We start from the raw sequence: 19151 nt of genomic DNA on the forward strand, positions 1-19151 counted from the left end.
TCTATCTATCTATCTATCTATCTATCTATCTATCTATCTATCTATCTATCTATCTATCTATTCATCATTGTTAATATTTTTAGTTTAATTTAAGTGGAGAAATTAAAGAAAATGAGTCATTATGTTATCAGAACTCAATGAAGCATTGTGTATGTATGTGTTTAGGGACTCATTAAATACATTATGACTCGATGGACTCAACATGATCGCTCTGTGACGTCATTGAAGTGGTGGCATGCGGGGACAACGAGGGAAAGCTTCCCACAAGAATCGTTTTATCATTTATTTCTCCTTGCATTTTGTCCTTCTCAACTAGCCCATCCCTTTGTTTGAGTGTGTTTGTTTCAGTTCACCACTTCACAGATGCTCTGACACTGTTAGACCAATGAAGGTATGTCCAAAGACAGGTTAGATCTGTGAGAACCACGTTAATAAGTATGTTGTACGTTAGTTTGGCTGAATAAAGAACATTCAGTCAGTCCTTTCTCTCATCGACATTTGCCCCAAATGTCCGAAAGGTTTCAGGTGAAAAGCACGAAATATTATTCCAATCTTTCTAGTTTATTTTTTTCCCCCATCTTGTTTATTTTCAGGCAGTTATCAAGAAGGCTGAAATAAACATTGTGGCATTTATTTGCCTTATATTTCTACATTTCTACAAAAATATGAATGTAGTGGTAACACTATTTTACAGCATCATATATGGATGATCCCCCAGCACTTCATCAATGATTCAAAATGCTGCTCTTTGTCTCATCATTCAATTGTACTTGTTACACAATGTTTTAGTCAAACAGTTTAAAAAAACCAAAAAAAGTATTTTATATATCTTATTCTTTTCTTTTTTTCTTTTTTGAAAGTATTTTATTTGTGTAGAACGAAAGGTTTGTGTGACGAAGTATGAATTCCACCTGATTTATACATGACATTGGTTGCACGCCAATGTCATGCCCCGAACAATAGCCAGTCTGCAAGCTCACAATACATCGCAGGCAGCGTGATGCATTGTAAACTTGTATATAGTATATTTTCGGTAGTAAATGTAAATCACCCTTTAGCGTCGAAAGTGGCGTTCAGCTTGCTTAATGAAGAATATAGCCAACCATCTCAAAGCAAAGAAAATACAAAATATTATGATTCAAGGCCCATTTCCATCATTCATTACCAAGTGCTGGCGGAGCATTTAGGGAATGCTGTGTTCAAATGAAGTGTTACCAGGCTACAGTAGGCCAACACTCTTGCTTGTCCACTTCCTAGAGCTACGTTTCATGCTGGGGACTCTATAGGTTACTTACCGGCGGTTCAGTCTAATGGTTTAATGACCTATACGGTACTCTCTCTACTAACCTTTGATTTCTGAATATATAGGGAAGAAGAAGAGACAAGCCCAAAATAAATGTGTCGTTTATGTGTCCAGACCGACCCCCAAAAAACTAAAAAATACAACTCTCACTATATGTGAGGTTTAAAATATTATTTTGCACTGTATAGTTTCACCATGTCCAATCTACGCCATGTCTAATGTCATGGCGTGTCTGTAAAGTTATTACCTTATCGCAGGTATGTTTTATGTTGTAACTGTACTGCTAGAGTCACATTTGAACAGTATGGGGTGTTTTACATGCTGTGTAATATACAAAATATAGACTATACCAGAAAAAAAAATGGGAGGAGAAGGAAAAAAAATCTGGTTGCTCTAGAGCAACATATTGTATTTGATAAAAGACAAAAGAAAGAGAGAGAAAAAGCATTTACCAGATGAGGGCTTTAAAAGGAAAATAATAATGATAATGACCAATATATATATAAAAAAGAAAAAGAGTGACAAAAAAGATCAAAACGTGGTCGTTCCTCACCTATGTTTAAGGAGCCCACTAAAGTCAAGTTCCCCTCCATCATCTTGTCCTTCTGTCCCGCTGTTGTTACAAGAACATATTAATAGAGACTTGTTCAGAACAGACACAGATACAGGCAACTAATAAACAATGCTAAAACAGCAATGCAAAGCAGCAGGCTCTGAGTTCCATCGGTGCATCAGCGTTGGCTTATATGGAACCTAGCCTGGGCACCATTTCATTTCGGTATATGATCCTGTCGGGAGCGGATGATATCGTTACGTCATGTTGTAGTATTGTTTTGTAGTTCGACAGGCAGGAACAACAGGGCGGCAACTTCCTTTTCCCTCAAACCGATTTTTCTCAATAAAAGCTACAGGTTACGAGAGCTTTTATTGAGAAAAATCGGAGGAAGTTGCCGCCTGTTGTTCCTGCCTGTCGAACTACAAAACAATACTACAACATGACGTAACGATATCATCCGCTCCCGACAGGATCATACAGACTTTTGAAACAGAGACCAGGCTTTCCTCCGAGGTGGTGGAAAGCCTGGTGAGGCGAGGTTATATGGAACCTATGCACGATCGGCGCTTATACACAACACCCTTTCTCTCTGGGCCGAGCAACTCAGAGCAAACCAGTTTGTGTATAGCAGGACCGAGAGCTTTGTTTCCCAGAAAGACATTGCCACAATTAATGCTCCTGACATGTTGAGAAGCAACATTGCTGAGCAGCGCCATTGTGATAATAATGGTCTGGTACTGCGGTATAGTTGCTTTGCATTGCTTTTCAGACACATTGTTGGGAGGGAGATTTGAAATGCAAGCGTTGGCCTTTGATCAGATAAAACACAGTTGAGTTGGCTGGTTGATTTTGTAATTACCTTTGGGAGAAAGGTGAATGACATTTGAACAACCATCTTTCCACACATATATATAATATATATGTGTAATATAATTCGTCACGAAAATGTGTCACTTGTTTGCCTCATGGAAAACATGAGGGGTCCTAAGAATGATGCAACCTTGCTCCGCTCTTGAAGCCGGATGAGCAAGTATTTAGTAGTATTAACAGTCTGTCAGAGATCATGGTTTGAGCGTGGTATACATTGCTATTTGTGAATGATACAATTCTACGGTGGAAGCGTGGTATACATTCTATTTGTGAATGATACAATTCTACGGTGGAAGCGTGGTATACATTCCATTTGTGAATGATACAATTCTACGGTGGAAGCGTGGTATACATTGCTATTTGTGAATGATACAATTCTATGGTGGAATTGCTATTCATGTAGAAAACTTACCCTATAGGGGGGAGCTTGTCCACCACAAAAACCTTGGCGTCCCTATTTTGGGCATGCCATTATAGGCAACATTTTTACTTAATCGTTTACCCGCCAGGAACATAGGAATTTTAAAACGTAGAATCTTGTAGCCTGCCACAAACGGAAAAGCCGTTTTAACAGCGATGTATTCATTAATGCATGTTTTAATACGATCGTATCGAAATCTACCGTCAGTTAGCTTTGTTATGCTTCTGACACAATGGGCGCGGCCATTTTGAAAATGCGCGCGCATCCACTTACATTGCCGGCTCTGGTTTCAGACGGCTTTATCTCACAGAAGCGACATTGCAGAGGACGCTTTGTCCCAGACAAGCGTTTTCAACGGCCTGTAGCAGGCGCTGTGATACTCGCGGTCCACTTTTTCCACCACCGACCGAGAGAACGAGCACCAGCTTCGTCAACACACACGGAATGGTTTCATAGTAAAATGCGATTACGGATATTTGGCTCTTCAAAGTAAGTGTCACGCGTGATTAAACCATGGCAATACGCAATCGAGGGATTAATTAATGGCGGCAGGCTAAGAGTTAATTGTACTTTTTTAAATTTCAAAATATTTTTGTTTTCTTTAATGTACTGTATAAAAAAATAACAAAAATAGCAGATCTATAAGATCTACACGTCGCAATGTGATGTGTTTTGAGCTTGTAGATCTGATATTTTTTATATATTCATCCTATGTCTGAAATACTGTATATAGGCCTTTTAACATGTAGCTATTTAAAATTAATTATGCTGATCGTGAGTTTCTCTTAAACGCTTGTAGCTGACTGCATCAAAACATGTGTTGCGGCTGCTGCTGTTGTTGCTCCTCTTATTACCTTCTCTTGAACGCAGATCGAATATCGATACTCTGGGAGCCCTGTTCGGGTTCTGAAAGACAAGACAGACAGAGAGCGTGCGGTCAGCTTGTTTCTGTGTTGCGCTTGCAGGTTGGCTGTGTGTCATGCATAAGGAGGCATGCACAAACCTGACGAACCTTTCACCTCCAAGTCAAAATAACAGATGTCAAACTTATCCTTGTAGCTGACCTCGCAGCGGTAGTTCCCCGCGTAGTTGTCCTTGGCTTTGATGATGTGCATCTCGAACGTGTGGATCTGCAACAGTGACATGGAATGGATTATGGATGTGTGGGCCAATGAAGCCTACTGTACCTGGCCTGTAGGGCCATGTAACGGCGGGCTCTCTGATTGAGCTCAGCTATGACTTGAGCCCCTTCTATGGCCTCTCGTGGAGGACTGAATTCTCCTAGAATACACCAGGGCTCAAACATGTATTTCTCAAAGAGTGGGCTGTTAGATCTGACATTGAGGGCAGTATTATGCGTGTCTTAAGTACCAGGTCTTATGACTTAACTTAAGACCTGGAGGCGTGGTCAATGCTGTTTGGCCACTCATAATAGCCAAATGGCATTGACCACACCTCCAGGTCTTAAGTTAAGTCATAAGACCTGGTACTTAAGACACGCATAATACTGCCCATAGGCTTCTATTCTGGCTTCCGTATCTTTCTGAAGCTCAATCCTCTTCTGTCGCTAACTTTATTCCACACTGAGCTCTGCTGCCTCACTCACGCCCCATACGTGTGACCTGATGTCATTGCCCGCACTGTCCGTCACTCTGGCGACGTCCGTGTGGCATCACTATCCGCGCTGTCAGTTGCACAATGGTTTCTCTAAGGTTTTTTTTGCCAAGGACCCCCAAATTGTTGTGTATATTTGGCAGCGGACCCCCATCTGAAAATGTTTTGTGCCAGGGACCCCCAGAAGAAAATATTTGTGTTAAAAATGGCAAAATTATTCAAAATACATAACCAAATGCATAATTGTGGGCGTCCATGACATGAAAAAGTTTGAGCAGTACTGAGTATAGAAACATAAGTTTTTTTAAATGAAAAGAGCCTCAGGTCTTAATGGGCCTATGACCAATCAATCGATTGTCCCAGTTTGGATCAGTCACTACTATTACTTGAACCAGAGCCATAGAATTAAGACAGAGAGTTACGAAAACTCTGTTCACTTCATACATACAGTGTGTAACTGTATGTGTGAGGACTGTAGTGTGAGGACCTGTATGTGTGAGGATCTGTAGTGTGAGGACTGTATGGCCAGTCCAATGGCGGCTCTCCTACATAGACTTCTATACAATAGAACACAAATAAGGACAAGTCCTGGATCGGAAGTAGGCAGAAATGCATTGCATTGGACCCAGGCAACAGCCCAGCTTTAATGATCTTAAATCCCTTTATTTTAGATTGTTTTGTAGTAATTGTACGACATAAACATTACAGAGACTTTAGTTGTCACTGTACAATACTTTAAAACAGTTGGCATGTTGCACACACTAAAAAATTGCTCTTATTTGCGCCGCCCTCGTTGAAAACAATGCATTTCCAACTCCAGCTTGTCCCAGTTCAGGCTGCATGAACAGCGCTCGAGCGCTCTGTTTCTGCCCCCTCAATATCGCAACTCGGTAGATGGCTCTGATGTGAACGAGTCCCGAGCCTCAGCCATTGGGGACGTTCGCAGATATAGGGCTATATCCTGAGACATGCAGTACAGACAGAAGTCTACCTTGGTGAAGCGATCAAAGGTCTCGTTGAGCCTGAGACATGCAGTACAGACAGAAGTCTACCTTGGTGAAGCGATCAAAGGTCTCTTTGAGCCTGAGACATGCAGGACAGACAGAAGTCTACCTTGGTGAATCGATCAAAGGTCTCTTTGAGCCTGAGACATGCAGTACAGACAGAAGTCTACCTTGGTGAATCGATCAAAGGTCTCGTTGAGCCTGAGACATGCAGTACAGACAGAAGTCTACCTTGGTGAATCGATCAAAGGTCTCTTTGAGCCTGAGACATGCAGTACAGACAGAAGTCTACCTTGGTGAATCGATCAAAGGTCTCTTTGAGTTGTAAGTGTTTCCCTGTCTTGCTCGCCAAGTCCATCCACTTCCCTTTGAACCACTTGATGGTGGGCTTACGCAGCAGATCCTTGGCCTCCACCTTGGCGAAGAAGTTGATGTCGCAACCTGGAACAGAAGAACACGGATGAAACACGGCTCCTTGTCTGCTTTGGGCATGTTTTTATGTAAAGTTGCTTGTAAATATTGGTAGTGATGTTTTCAGATACGTCCAGCAATAGGAATCAAACGGGTCAATGAAATCAAGATTATTTGGGCCGCATTATGTCGTCACACAGCACATTTTCATTCAAAGGAAGTAATTAATATTGTCTTTTTTGTGAACTTTTGATACACACAAATTTAAATTTCCCATCTATTGTTACTAGGTATGCCCATATGATGACCACGGATATGCTCTAAAAGTGTGAAAAACATATTTTTTCATTTCACTACATTACTACTTTAATAACAACAGTGACACTTGGTTTTGAAAACCAACCAAATGCTATTTTCGTGCTCAGACCCAGGCAGCCAGCCAGGCAGCCAGGCAGGCACACACAAAGCTACTTAATGAAGTGGTTGCACCACTTAAAAATGTAGACCAATGTACTGTTTGTTAGAGCTGCTATTTTCACAGTCTGTCAGAAGCGGCTAACCCGTGCCTTTTTTTAAACAAATGGAACCATAGGGCCTTTTTTAGGGCCTACCCCTTATCCCTAAACGTCATTGCTTTGTTTTACTATTTTGAAAAACATTATAAAATAGTTCAAATAGCCATGCAAGCTCACAACGTGTCGATGTAGATCGGCTAGTTGAAATCTTTTAAAATGTTTATTAAAATAGTAAAATATGGCTAATACGTTTAGTGATAAGGGGTAAGGTGGCACGCAAGATAGCCCCCCCCCCCCCCCACACCCGACAGCAAAGGTTATGGTTCAAAGGTTATGCTGAACCTTATGGCGGTTTCTCCTCACTCACCCACATCCACAGAGTTAATTGGCTCAGGCTTCTCTATGAGCAGAGTGGACAGCGGTGGAGTGTCCACGGGTTTGTCCAGGTCGTCTGGGTTCTGGCCCTCTCCCAGAGACCACACTGCATCAAGCATGAGAGACGCGCGCACACACACACACACACACACACACACACACGCACACGCACACGCACACGCACACACGCACACAATCATGCAGGGCTTTTCTTTGCTGTTGATCAAGAATGGTCAGAGGCGGTATAGACAAATCCACGGCGGGGTGCCCCTGGCGCAATGTGAGGTGTCACACTAAGCGCAGCTTCACACACAATCTGCATTGATTGCCCACACCTGGCCTAGTACAGGGCGGGCAGCCCTTCGTGGATTCGTCTATGTTATACTAGGGCAATAAGTCCTGAGGCAGATGCTACAAATGCCTCCTAAAGTCAGTAGTTGGCAAAAAAAAAGAAAAAAGCAGATGTACAAGCAACATGAAGAGCTTGTGTATCTGCTATTTTAAATTGCCAACACAAAAATCTAAAATCTAGAAAACCGACACACATGTAATGTTTACAGTGCAGATGATGTCAGAGAACTACTGTACGAGAGTAAAATGTAAATGTAAAAAAAGATATATATACAATAATAGTTCAATCAGTTCATCAATCGTAATCGAGGTGAAAGTTTGAAATAATCGTTTGCCATATCACCCAGCCCTAAATGACATCCACTAATTATTTTCAACACTTACTCAGTATATCATAACATCTGATAGCTGCTGTTTAAGCTCTTTGCAAGGTGGAAAGCATGGAACAGATAATATGGAACAATGAATAAGATGACATATAAAAACGTGATCATTTTCAGCAATATACTGTAGACACAGGGCAACAACATGGTTCGGATTAGTTCTTAATTTTTGAGTCGGTCTTCTTTAGGTTCCCCCGATGCATGGTCAAAGACTGTTTCCTGAAACGCATAATCTCGAGGCACTAAAAACCACTGCGATATTTGATTAGAAGTCCTACTCAACAAGTTCAGTATTTGTGTGTGTGTGTGTGTGTGTGTGTGTGTGTGTGTGTGTGTGTGTGTGTGTGTGTGTGTGTGTGTGTGTGTGTGTGTGTGTGTGTGTGTGTGTGTGTGTGTGTGTGTGTGTGTGTGTGTGTGTGTGTGTTTGTTTGTTTCATCTTTTTTTTAATGCCAATGAAAAGGATGACTCCAACATGTTCATAGCTTCCTACAAGCGGTGTAGCATACAGCATTATGCAGCACGTTCGCTATGATGTTTGAGGAGACCAACCTTTCTCATGTAGCAACAGATACTGTGCGTAAGCTTCAACTCTTCCAGGCATTCGACCAGCTACAGTATATGTACAGTATATACAGTATATATGTACTGTACATAAGAGACATTTGAGATTTGAGATTCTTCTCAAAGTGTAACAATAATAAGCAGATTAAGCACTATTCGATTGACTGCATTCTGGTTCGGTGGTGCAAGTCTGCATGTTTTTTTTACTTAACCACTTGCATCCTAGCATCCCTATTCTGGGAACACTGATCTGCAAGCTAACACTGCATCCTGATTGCGATGCATTGGGAGCTCTTATAGGTCTGCTATATTCGTTGTAGACTAGGGATGAAAAAATAATGTGGATCAAGTACAGAGCTGACCACTACACGGCCAGCTAAGTATTAGTTTAGTAAGTAAACTATACTTAGCTGACCACTGCACGGCCAGCTAAGTATTAGTTTAGTAAGTAAACTATACTTAGCTGACCACTACACGGTCAGCTAAGTATTAGTTTACTAAGTAAACTATACTTAGCTGACCACTACACGGCCAGCTAAGTATTAGTTTACTAAGTAAACGTAGACATAGCAATGCCACAATGTAGAACTAGAAATACTCTGATACAAGTCAACAGTAGCAGAAATTAAAATTAAACTTCACCCTTTTTGCAAAAAAATATATGTTAATGTTGTTTAGAAGGGGGTCTTCATACATGTGTGTAATATGTGGTTTTAGATATTTTAGATTTTAGCAGTGAGCCCAGTGTCTGATGTCACTGGGCTCCCTTACTTCCTGGACTACATGTTGTCTCAGTAAAACAGCCCCTCCCCCCCCCATCCACAAGGAGGAGTGCACCAAAGCATTATGGGAATTGTAGTCCATGAAGGAAGTGAGCCCAGTGTCGATGACATCAGAGACACTGGGCTCACTGCTGAAATCTAGAATATCTTAAACCACATATTGCACACATAAAGACCCCCAGGAAAGTGTTCTAAATCTTCTAAAAGTCATTAACATTATTAGCATTTCATAATCATTATTATTGGATTGCAATTAGTAATGCATTAATGTGTGCATCACCTTTTAATGCCAGTGATTTAAAATACTTTATATGCACATTATATGTCATGTGTAGTGTCATGTAGCCAGGAGATCCATGTAATGGGAGATCTCCGCCTACCGGTTGGTGGTGATCTCTGATCATCTGCCTACACGAGACATGTCATGCGCTGCTGGGTAGCTCTATGCCTATCTAGCCTATGATAATACAATATAATAGTTAATATATGTTTTCTTTTCTTTATCTAAATCGATTGTAAAAGTACCTAAAGAGTTGTACTTAAAGGACCACTTCACCACTTTTCAACTTCTCTTCCTATAATTGTTCCTAACTAATGTTCATGATAAAATACCACAATTTTTTTCTACTCAGTCTGTGTCTCATAGGAAGGCTGTGGGAAGTTCAGAAACCCGTCCACCAGTGACATCATCGATGGTGAATCCAAGCTAATAGAAACGGCAGGCTTTCTTTTCCTGAAAAGTTGCAATGCAAAAGTTGAAGCCATCGTTCTCACGATAATACAAATCTAAATATATTTTAAAACAAATCTTGTTTAAAAGAAAATCTGCCTAATGAAGATGTCACATGGTGGACGGGTGTCCGAACTGCCCAAAGCCCTCCTATGAGACACAGACTGAGTAGGAAAAAATGGTGGTGTTTTATCATGAACATTAGTGAGGACCAATTATATGAAGAGATGTTGAAAAGTGGTGAAGTGGTCCTTTTAAAAATATGTTTTACTGTCATTGCCTAATATTACCTGAGTCTTTTCTCCCCATTCGTGGCACATGGACGCTATCATCTGAACAAAGACAGAGAGAAATTTACAGCATATTATAAGAAATAGTACTGTAAAGTCCACTGGGGGCAAACACACACACACGGGCAAGCAGGGCTATAGCAAGCAGGTAGCAGGTACAGTATCTTTAAGAGCTATCTATGAGGAATTCTGAATCAAAAGCTTGCATGGTTCTCAAATGTACACATGCACTGTCAGGTGTTGTTAAATTAGTAAATAAAAGCTAATAAATGTTAATTGCTGCTTGGTGTGCTAGTGCGGCTTTTGATCATGGATATGATCTGCAAATGCTTTATGATTAGAATTCCAAAAATGCACAGTATTCAAATAAAAAGGTATCCATATGTGGGCAGACTAGTACGTATACTGTACGACGTCCAGAAACAAGTGCTGAAGGTTTTATCCTTTTTAACAAAGCACAAATCTTTTAATATTATGTTAATAAATCTACTGTGCATTAGCAATGAAAATCTTTTAAATCTCCTGTTTTGTTTGTTATAAATAAATAGTGATCATTATGTCCAAACACACCCAAAAACATCTAGAAATAAACATGTCTCCGAGCATGTTTCCTACATTCTGATTTAGAGGTGACTACCGGGTACTATAATGGTGGTTAGGTTAACAGAGAGATCTTACTAGGCAGCTCAAATGAGAGTTTCTTGAGTGAACTGGCGATATCCTCTGCAGAAAGAACACAATGTATCGAATATTAATCAATTTTAGCTAATGTAGACGGTGCAGTGGCGTGCACAGACATTTAGAGGGGCGGGTGCTCAAGTGAAAAAAAGGGCACCTTGTGCAGCGTGTGGAACCGGCCGGTTGCCTTAATAGTGTGAGATTTATAGATTTTGGGACCTAAATAATATATTAGAAGCTTTTTTATCAAGAATTGATCAATGTCACCATGGTCCACATACTGTACACTGTAAAAAAAAAAAGGCTTTTTTTTAATGGGCACATTTGTCCAGAGGGAAAAGGGCAGTGGGTGCTCTAGCACCCCCTAGTGTCTATCTGTGCACGCCACTGAGACGGTGGTTTGTATAATACTGGAAACATCCCTAAACAAAATTGTTAATAATAATAATAACAGAAGCAAAACATACTGCTCAAAGCCCTTGACAAAAGGAACAAATTATTCATTGGTATTTTCCCAATACAATTGAGATTGCATGATTGCATCTACAAAACAAGAACATAAATACAGCATATTCCTGAGGAACACAATTTCCATGAATGACTACAGTTTGATCTGTATTCGTCAACATAAATTGATTTCTCCCAATCCTAGATTGGAACTCTCATTTTTGATGTCACAAGAAATAGGTACTGGTAATTCTCAGTTTTTGTCTTTGTGACACCACACAGTATACTATATGAATAACATATTTAAATTAAGCTACACTTAAATGTATTGTAGAAAAACGTGTAGGAAAATATTTGGTTTAAAATATACTATTACAAACAATAACACATTATAGAACAATACATGTATAACATTGCATTATATAGAAAATATACTGTATGCATATACATGATAAGCATCCATGTATTTATCTTATTCAATTAATATATACATGTTGGCAGATGTAATTGTCACATCCGTATACCTTTATTTGAATCAAATAAAGGTTAATGCACAGTCAAATCCTCCGTGTTAAGTTCGTACACACACTCAGTTAAAGGTGGTGATATTTATTTTAATAATGTCTAATTTATGTAATTTCTTTGATTTTTCTTTTATTTCATCAGGAAATTACTGAAAAATAAAGATTTAGCTTTTTTTGGGAATGTTTTTTTTAAATAATAATCATTAAAAACCAAATATAGGAAAACAAAAATAAAGGGACCCATACAAATGTGCCCGCGACCCACAAATGGGTCCCCGACCCACTGTTTGGGAACCAATGCTGTAGAGTGTTTGTTCAGTAACAGGGGTCTGTCTCCCTGTCTCTCCAGCTCTACAGTTTGTGTGCCCTTGTATTATTTCAAAATAGCGACGTGGGGTGCCCATCCGATTTCCAAAAAAAAAAAAGTTTCTAATTGTTTTTGATTTTTTTTTAAGTTTCTTTCTTTTTTTCTTTTTTCTTTTTATTATTATTATTATTTTTTTTGTGTCTTATATGTACCAGGTCTTATGACTTATAACTTAAGACCTGGAGGCGTGGCTAATGCTGTTTGGCCACTCAAAACAGCCAAATTGCATTGACCACGCCTCCAGGTCTTAAGTTATAAGACCTGGTACTTAGCTACACAACATAGGGCCTATAGAGTTCTCTCTCTCCTATTTGGATACAAATCAGTATCCTGATCTGAAAATGTATTATCTGTTTAACTAAAGAGCCCTGGGGAGACCCCCTGTTACTGTACAAACACTCGATATAGCAATGATTATTAGGCTCCTATCGGAGCATAGAGCCAATTGACACTCAATTTAACCAAGAAATGTCACCTAAACCACATTTAAATGAACAGTGAAGAGTTTACTGCTTGTAGGAATTATACGCTGTGGCGTTCTGGTCGTTTTGCACAGACGCTGCTGGCACACATTGACGCCATGCTGTATGTATGTCATGACTCATGAGACATGTGTCATACATGACAATAGATTGTGCTTCTCTCTGTGAATTCACTTATATCTTTGCACTTGAACTGCTGCAACATCATAGGACCACTGTGTGTGTGTGTGTGTGTGTGTGTGTGTGTGTGTGTGTGTGTGTGTGTGTGTGTGTGTGTGTGTGTGTGTGTGTGTGTGTGTGTGTGTGTGTGTGTGTGTGTGTGTGTGTGTGTGTGTGTGTGTGTGTGTGGTATTTCCACACACACACCACACCATTCCATTGAGTTCATGGGTGTCCGCCACGGAGGTAACGAGGAGATAATAAGGAAGTAATTAGGGATGTAATAATGAGGACAGAGCGTCCAAGGTTACCAACCTGCCGGGAGTGTTGGTGAGGGGCTAGTGGCCGAGGCATCATCATCTTTATCTGAAATGAAGGGGTTGATTGACACATAGACCCACCTATCAAGCAACGTCCAAGTCCCATCACTGGCAGGCCAACAAGACACATGACCGATACGAGTTGTCGGAAGTACGTGACATGCAAGACGACACTATAGGCTTGGACCCGAGCTTGGACATGCAGCGATGTAACGGCTAGAATCCAGTCTTATAACTATAGCAACACTGACTCGTGTCCTGTGAGACTATAAATATGATCAAAGTGTGAGGTCACTCTTGTGTGTGAGATCAAGGCATTGTGCTCGGCACCGCAAGCTTCTCAGGCTACTCAACGATTCGCACACACAGACACACACACATACACACACCCACGCGTGTTTGTGAGTGAACGTGAGAAATATGCATCCACGATAACAGGGTGCAAAACCAAGCCAAAGAAAAGCCTACAATGTGCTTGAAGCTGTCTACCCTCTGATCCCAGGTCAGATCTTGTTGTGGTAATTCACCTTGTTTATCTGTATAGGAGCCACCACGTACTGCATAATGAATGGACTGGATGTTTAAATTGAATTGATGTGACTGACACGAGTTTGTACTTGTTTGTGTGTGCGTGTGTCTCAAATCAATACACAAAACCTTGTACTCTGCCTGCAGTAGGTGCACAGGCTCTGCGATCACAGGAATCAGAAAGTAAAGCTAAAAGGTGAATGCAGATCATGTTGTGCTTTGACGCACGCAGGTCAATGTATGCTGGCGTGGACATTTATAGGCTATAGTTATATGCGGGTAGACTAAAGTCACTTTGCCAGTTTGCATATCCTGTCTAGAGAGAATAAGCGTATACTGAAACAGTCTGGCGTGTGTAGTATGTTTGTGTGAGAATGACCAGATACAGTTTTGTAGTAGGCTGACTAGACCGGATGGCACTAGTTAAAATTGAATGGAAACCAGGCTTTCCATACTTACAGCCGGGGGACATGGTTAGTTACAAGGTGACTGTAGTCTAGACAGCGCAAACGGCACCGAAATTAGGAGAGAATTTTATTTAAAAGGTTAATATGGCATTGAGATGAGGGAATGATTCAGTATAAGCTTTGAGAAATGAAAGCTGTTCATTAGCATTTGTGGTAAATGTGCAGGTAATTGGGGCGCTTCAAACGGATATAGACTAGTAGCTGCTAAAAGGGCACGTACCATTGCAGATTTTGAACCTGAATCCATTTTACTGTGAAAATCGGACATCATAACACTCCCCAATGTGTTCTCGAAAGAACAGTGATGAACCGCACGCACGCACGCACGCACAACAAATAAACACGTGAAGTGAGTGCAATGTGCAACAAAGATACACTCTGGGAGGGGACAGTGGGGGGTGGGGTAGGGTTTGGGGAAGGGGTGAGGATGCAGGGGGGGGGATCAGGGTAGGCCGGGTAGGGTTACCCACCTGGGGGTGGGGGTGAGACCTCCAGGTGTATCTCAGGTAAAGGCATGATGGCACCGTTACTGTCTGGGGGGGCACCGTTACTGTCTGGGGGGGCATCGTTACTGTCTGGTGGGGGTGAGACCTCCAGGTGTATCTCAGGTAAAGGCATGATGGCACCGTTAGTGTCTGGGGGGGCAACGCTCTCTGAGCATGACAGATAATAGTGGTGGGTGGAACAGATGCTTTTTATAGCACAGAGCTTCAGCTTCTAAGTAACACGCACGCACGCACGCACGCACGCACGCGCGTGTGTGTGTCAACTCACACACTGACTAAGCTGTAAAGTCCACACTGAATGTTTGGTGAAGGTGATTCACTGTTGGAATAAACAGTAGGATTATTATGGCCTAGTGTGTTCTGCGTGTCCAAAAACTTACAGATACTCTCAAAGGCTAAAAACAGGTCAGTCTAAAATTAAGTGTATATTGGCATGATTTACATGCTGCTGGCTGACACTGAACGCATTTAGAAGTGATGTTCTCCTTGCGATAGAATGGGAGGATTTAGGTTCAAAAGCGGCAAAAGTTGCCATTTAACTATGAGTTTCCAGACTCCCATGGCTGGTTTCAGTTAGCCTGGCTAATAAGCCAGACTCAAATCACACGGTCGTGTGGTATTTGAGTCTGGAGATGCTGTGTATGGATGTTGTTTCCCGGGGGGCGGGTTCAAACATTTTCTCTTTGACGCAATTGGTCAGAGCTACTGTCAGTCAAAGGTCTCAAGCATTGAACGTCAATGTACCAAAGCCCGCCCATATTGCATACCGTGTCCCGATTGGCCACACCAGTTCTCTGGTGTAGGAAATGGGCATACAATTGAGCCTCTCCAGACCGTAATCCGCCGGCAGGCAATTTAATTTTTGCCAACGGCTGATTCGGTCTGGCTTTTATTAGCCAGGCTAGGTTTCAGTAGCATTAGAGTGGATGGGCTCTTTCACACACATGCACTTTTGACTGAGAGAGATTTGGAAACTTATGGTTAGAGGAATCAATACTTACCACTTGGCTGGGAAGAGCAAGGCGGGGCCTCTTCCATTACGGCAGAGTTACTCGTCTCAACTTGCTCTATGACCTCCCCTGCAGCCCCTGCAGCGGGCTGCGGTTGGCTAGAGCCATTGTGTACAGGCTCTGGTTCCGTAGCTACCACCACTGCCTGTACCGCGGGCTCAGGTTCTGTGGGTTCTGGTTTGGTCCCTTCAGTCTCTACAGCCTCTGCTGCAGCTTCTGTACAGCAGACATAGCGCCAGGCTTGAGCAGCAAGCTTTGAGCACAACACATTGGCCGCCTCGCAAGTCATTGCTTGCTCATACAAGGCGTGCAGGAGTGGCATATGACCAGATAGTTCAAGTATCATTTGTTACTTTGCCATATACGAAATGGCTCGCTGAAAATAATAATCAACTGAGAAACGTGATGCATCAGCGCCTCATTTTCAGTACAACATGTGTGACCATTTTTGACTGAGAGCCTGCCATCGCGCAAATTCCAGAGAAAAACTTGTTTTCTTTTTTTCCAAAATGAGTTAAAGGGGAATTTCTCCCTAAACCTTTTTTTACAAAAGTAAGTTGATAAAAAAAAAAGGAGTTCTACCGTTAGACCCCTCCAGCCTCAGCTTCATCTCCAGCTGCAGCCCCAGCTCCCCTATATCTTTATCCTATATTTTTAATCTTTTTTTTTGGTCAATACACATAATTATCAACTTACTTTTGTAAAAAAAAGGTTTAGGGATAAATTCCCCTTTAATAGCACAGACAGACTCTTCACATACTAGAGCATGTCTGAAATAAGTGTCAGAGCTGAAATCGACATGTAAATTTGAAATAAATGCTTAAACATGTAGCTAGGTGTAATGTTAGAGTCCACAGAAGTGAACCTTTCAAGCCTGTTTTCTCAACTCACTGTTTCTCTGCAAGACATTACTCTATAAGCCATATCTCAAAAACTGGTGGGTCAAACTGAACAACCAATACGTCAATTTGAAGCTATGATTCCCTGCTGAACTGAATTTTTTTTTTAAATCCAATGGCAGTCCCTCAGTCAAATTTGGTCACATTTAGTCTCTTCTCAGTGACGTTTAGACGAGACCATAAAACAATTCAATTAATAAGGCTCAATCAGGACCTTCTTGTCAAGTCTAGTGATGGGATATTATCATGGGATTAATATCCCATAACATATATGTACAGGCATTTGCAAAAATGGAAGTCCTATCTGGTCATCACAGCACATGTGATGTTGAGACATCATGGAGGCAGGGCTTTACCAGCTATTTCTCTTAACGTTATAATATAATTTAAAACGTAATTTCCTACTGATTCATTCCTACTAAATAGGCCTACTACTAAAAACTTTTTTTTTGAGATGCCATCTGATAAACAGAAGGTAACCATCATTCTCCCGTGTCCGTTTCCCCCGTGTGTCGAAGTGTTGAGATGTGTAGTGGGTTAAAAAAGGCTAGTGTACAGTCAGTTATTTGTTGTGTCTTTTGTGTGCCAATTTAGGAATGCTTCTAGTCTAGAGAGCTGCTCTTTACTAGAGCAGGTAAAACCCAGCCGCTCTCCCTGATGTCACTTCACACACCTCCCGAAGGCAAGAATGCCCAATACAGTCACACAGCCTGTTAGTATAACACCATGGCAAGTTGGCAACCAAGCAAAAGTGCATCCGGAGCAGTGAACGACCGTGTTGAGTTGGTTGGTCTAACCTTACGTTACGTTTTTTGTGAATCTATCGTGTGACGTGTACACTCGTAACTACGTACAGAACACAAGTGCAAGAGGGAGCCCCTCCAGGGGGGCTCTGTGTGAATTAAACCAAAGAACAGTGATGAAACACACGCACGCTCGCGCACTTGCACTCGCACACGCACGCACGCACGCACGCACGCACGCACACACGCACGCACGCACGCACACACGCACGCACACACAGACACACACACGTGAAGTGAGTGCACTGCAATGTGCAACAAAGATACACTCTGGGACGGGGCAGTGGGGTTTGGGGAAGGGGTAAGGATGCAGGGGGGGGGATCAGTGTAGGCCGGGGTATAGGGTTACCCACCTGGGGGTGGGGGTGAGACCTCCAGGTGTATCTCAGGTAAAGGCATGATGGCACCGTTACTGTCTGGGGGGGCCCCGTTACTGTCTGGGGGGGCACCGTTACTGTCTGGGGGGGCAACGCTCTCTGAGCATGACAGATAATAGTGGTGGTTGGAACAGATGCTTTTTATAGCACAGAGCGCACACACACACACACACACACACACACACACACACACACACACACACACACACACACACACACACACACACACACACAGTATGGCATCTCTCTCCCCAGACCAATTTGATTATTTTGCCGATAAGACACAGGAGGAACTATTGAGGCCTGACCTTCAACTCACACACTGACTAAGCTGTAAAGTCCACACTGAATGTTTGGTGAAGGTGATGCACCGTTGGAATAAACAGTAGAGTACAATGTAGGATTATTATATGGCCCAGTAAATCCATGTGCAATTAATTAGCACATCTACGTTTTTAATTTATATACATTTCTAATTGACCGCAATTTGTTCTGCAGGCCTTTTTTTCCACCACAGTTCTGGTGGAGATATGAACAGATCTGGTGGAGATATGAACAGATCTGGTGGAGATGTGAACAGATCTGGTGGAGATATGAACAGATCTGGTGGAGATGTGAACAGATCTGGTGGAGATATGAACAGATATGAACAGATATGAACAGATCCAATGCAGCTTGATCTCCAAAGGCGTCCCAAGGACGTTTTGGTGCTCTCAAGATGCTCCCGCTGACGGGATCAAACCCTGGCGTCGGGCTGACAGCCAATAACATGCCGGCGCCTTGGCCACTCGGGAGGCCAAGGGGTGCCAGCTGAATCAACACACGGTGTGGGGGCGGGTGGGGGATCAGCCGGCCCCGGCGGTGGAATGCCGGAGATCCTGACCACTTGGGTCATCAGTTGGGGCAGCGGTGGTGTCAATGTCGCAGGGGGGGACATTGGCTCCACATTTACACTCTTCCGTGTTTGAACGCCCCGGGGCTGTGTTTGCACATTCTCGCTCGGACCTTCCAGGACTTTTTACAAGCCATATTACGCTGCGTATACAAGCCACGATATCACTATGTACTTCAGGAGCTACAGAACGCAAACAACCCACTGTGTGTTGTGTTAATACCGTCAGTGGTACGCGAACCTTGAGGACCGTCCCCCCCACAACCCACTGTGTGTTGTGTTAATACCGTCAGTGGTACGCGAACCTTGAGGACCGTCCACCCCACAAATTGATTAAGCCGCAGACCCCCGTTTGAAAAGATAGTTGTTAGATTAGATTTAGTATTGAGTTCTACAACTGTCTGTAGGTGGGGAGAGGTCAGTCGAGAGACTGAAACCTATTATCTGAATGGTCAGCAAACATTCTCTCCTTGAGCTAATTTCTATATGGACCCACTTTGAGATACACTGGATTGCATCATGTCC

At 42.2% G+C, this 19151-nt stretch overlaps 1 protein-coding gene across 10 annotated transcripts in view; it reads right to left on the reverse strand.

Annotated features, from left to right (window-relative positions):
• mybpc1 (myosin binding protein C1) overlaps positions 1-19151 on the reverse strand; it is a 65022-nt gene that overhangs the window by 35778 nt on the left and 10093 nt on the right. For 3 of the 10 annotated variants that reach the window (XM_079494504.1, XM_079494511.1, XM_079494510.1), the window contains exons 3-9: positions 15650-15871; positions 10168-10209; positions 7062-7175; positions 6061-6209; positions 4154-4280; positions 4005-4056; positions 1857-1916 (exon numbers count right to left, since the gene is read on the reverse strand). In XM_079494504.1, coding sequence (XP_079350630.1) covers positions 1857-1916; positions 4005-4056; positions 4154-4280; positions 6061-6209; positions 7062-7175; positions 10168-10209; positions 15650-15871 — 766 coding nt within the window. Of the gene's footprint in view, positions 1-1856; positions 1917-4004; positions 4057-4153; positions 4281-6060; positions 6210-7061; positions 7176-10167; positions 10210-10845; positions 10948-13139; positions 13191-15649; positions 15872-17710; positions 17778-19151 lie in introns of those variants that run through there. The other 7 variants (XM_079494506.1, XM_079494512.1, XM_079494507.1 and 4 more) reach the window with 7 other exon arrangements.

The sequence above is a fragment of the Electrona antarctica genome, assembly GCF_951216825.1.
Source record: "Electrona antarctica genome assembly, chromosome: 23".
Taxonomy (NCBI): Eukaryota; Metazoa; Chordata; class Actinopteri; order Myctophiformes; family Myctophidae; genus Electrona; species Electrona antarctica.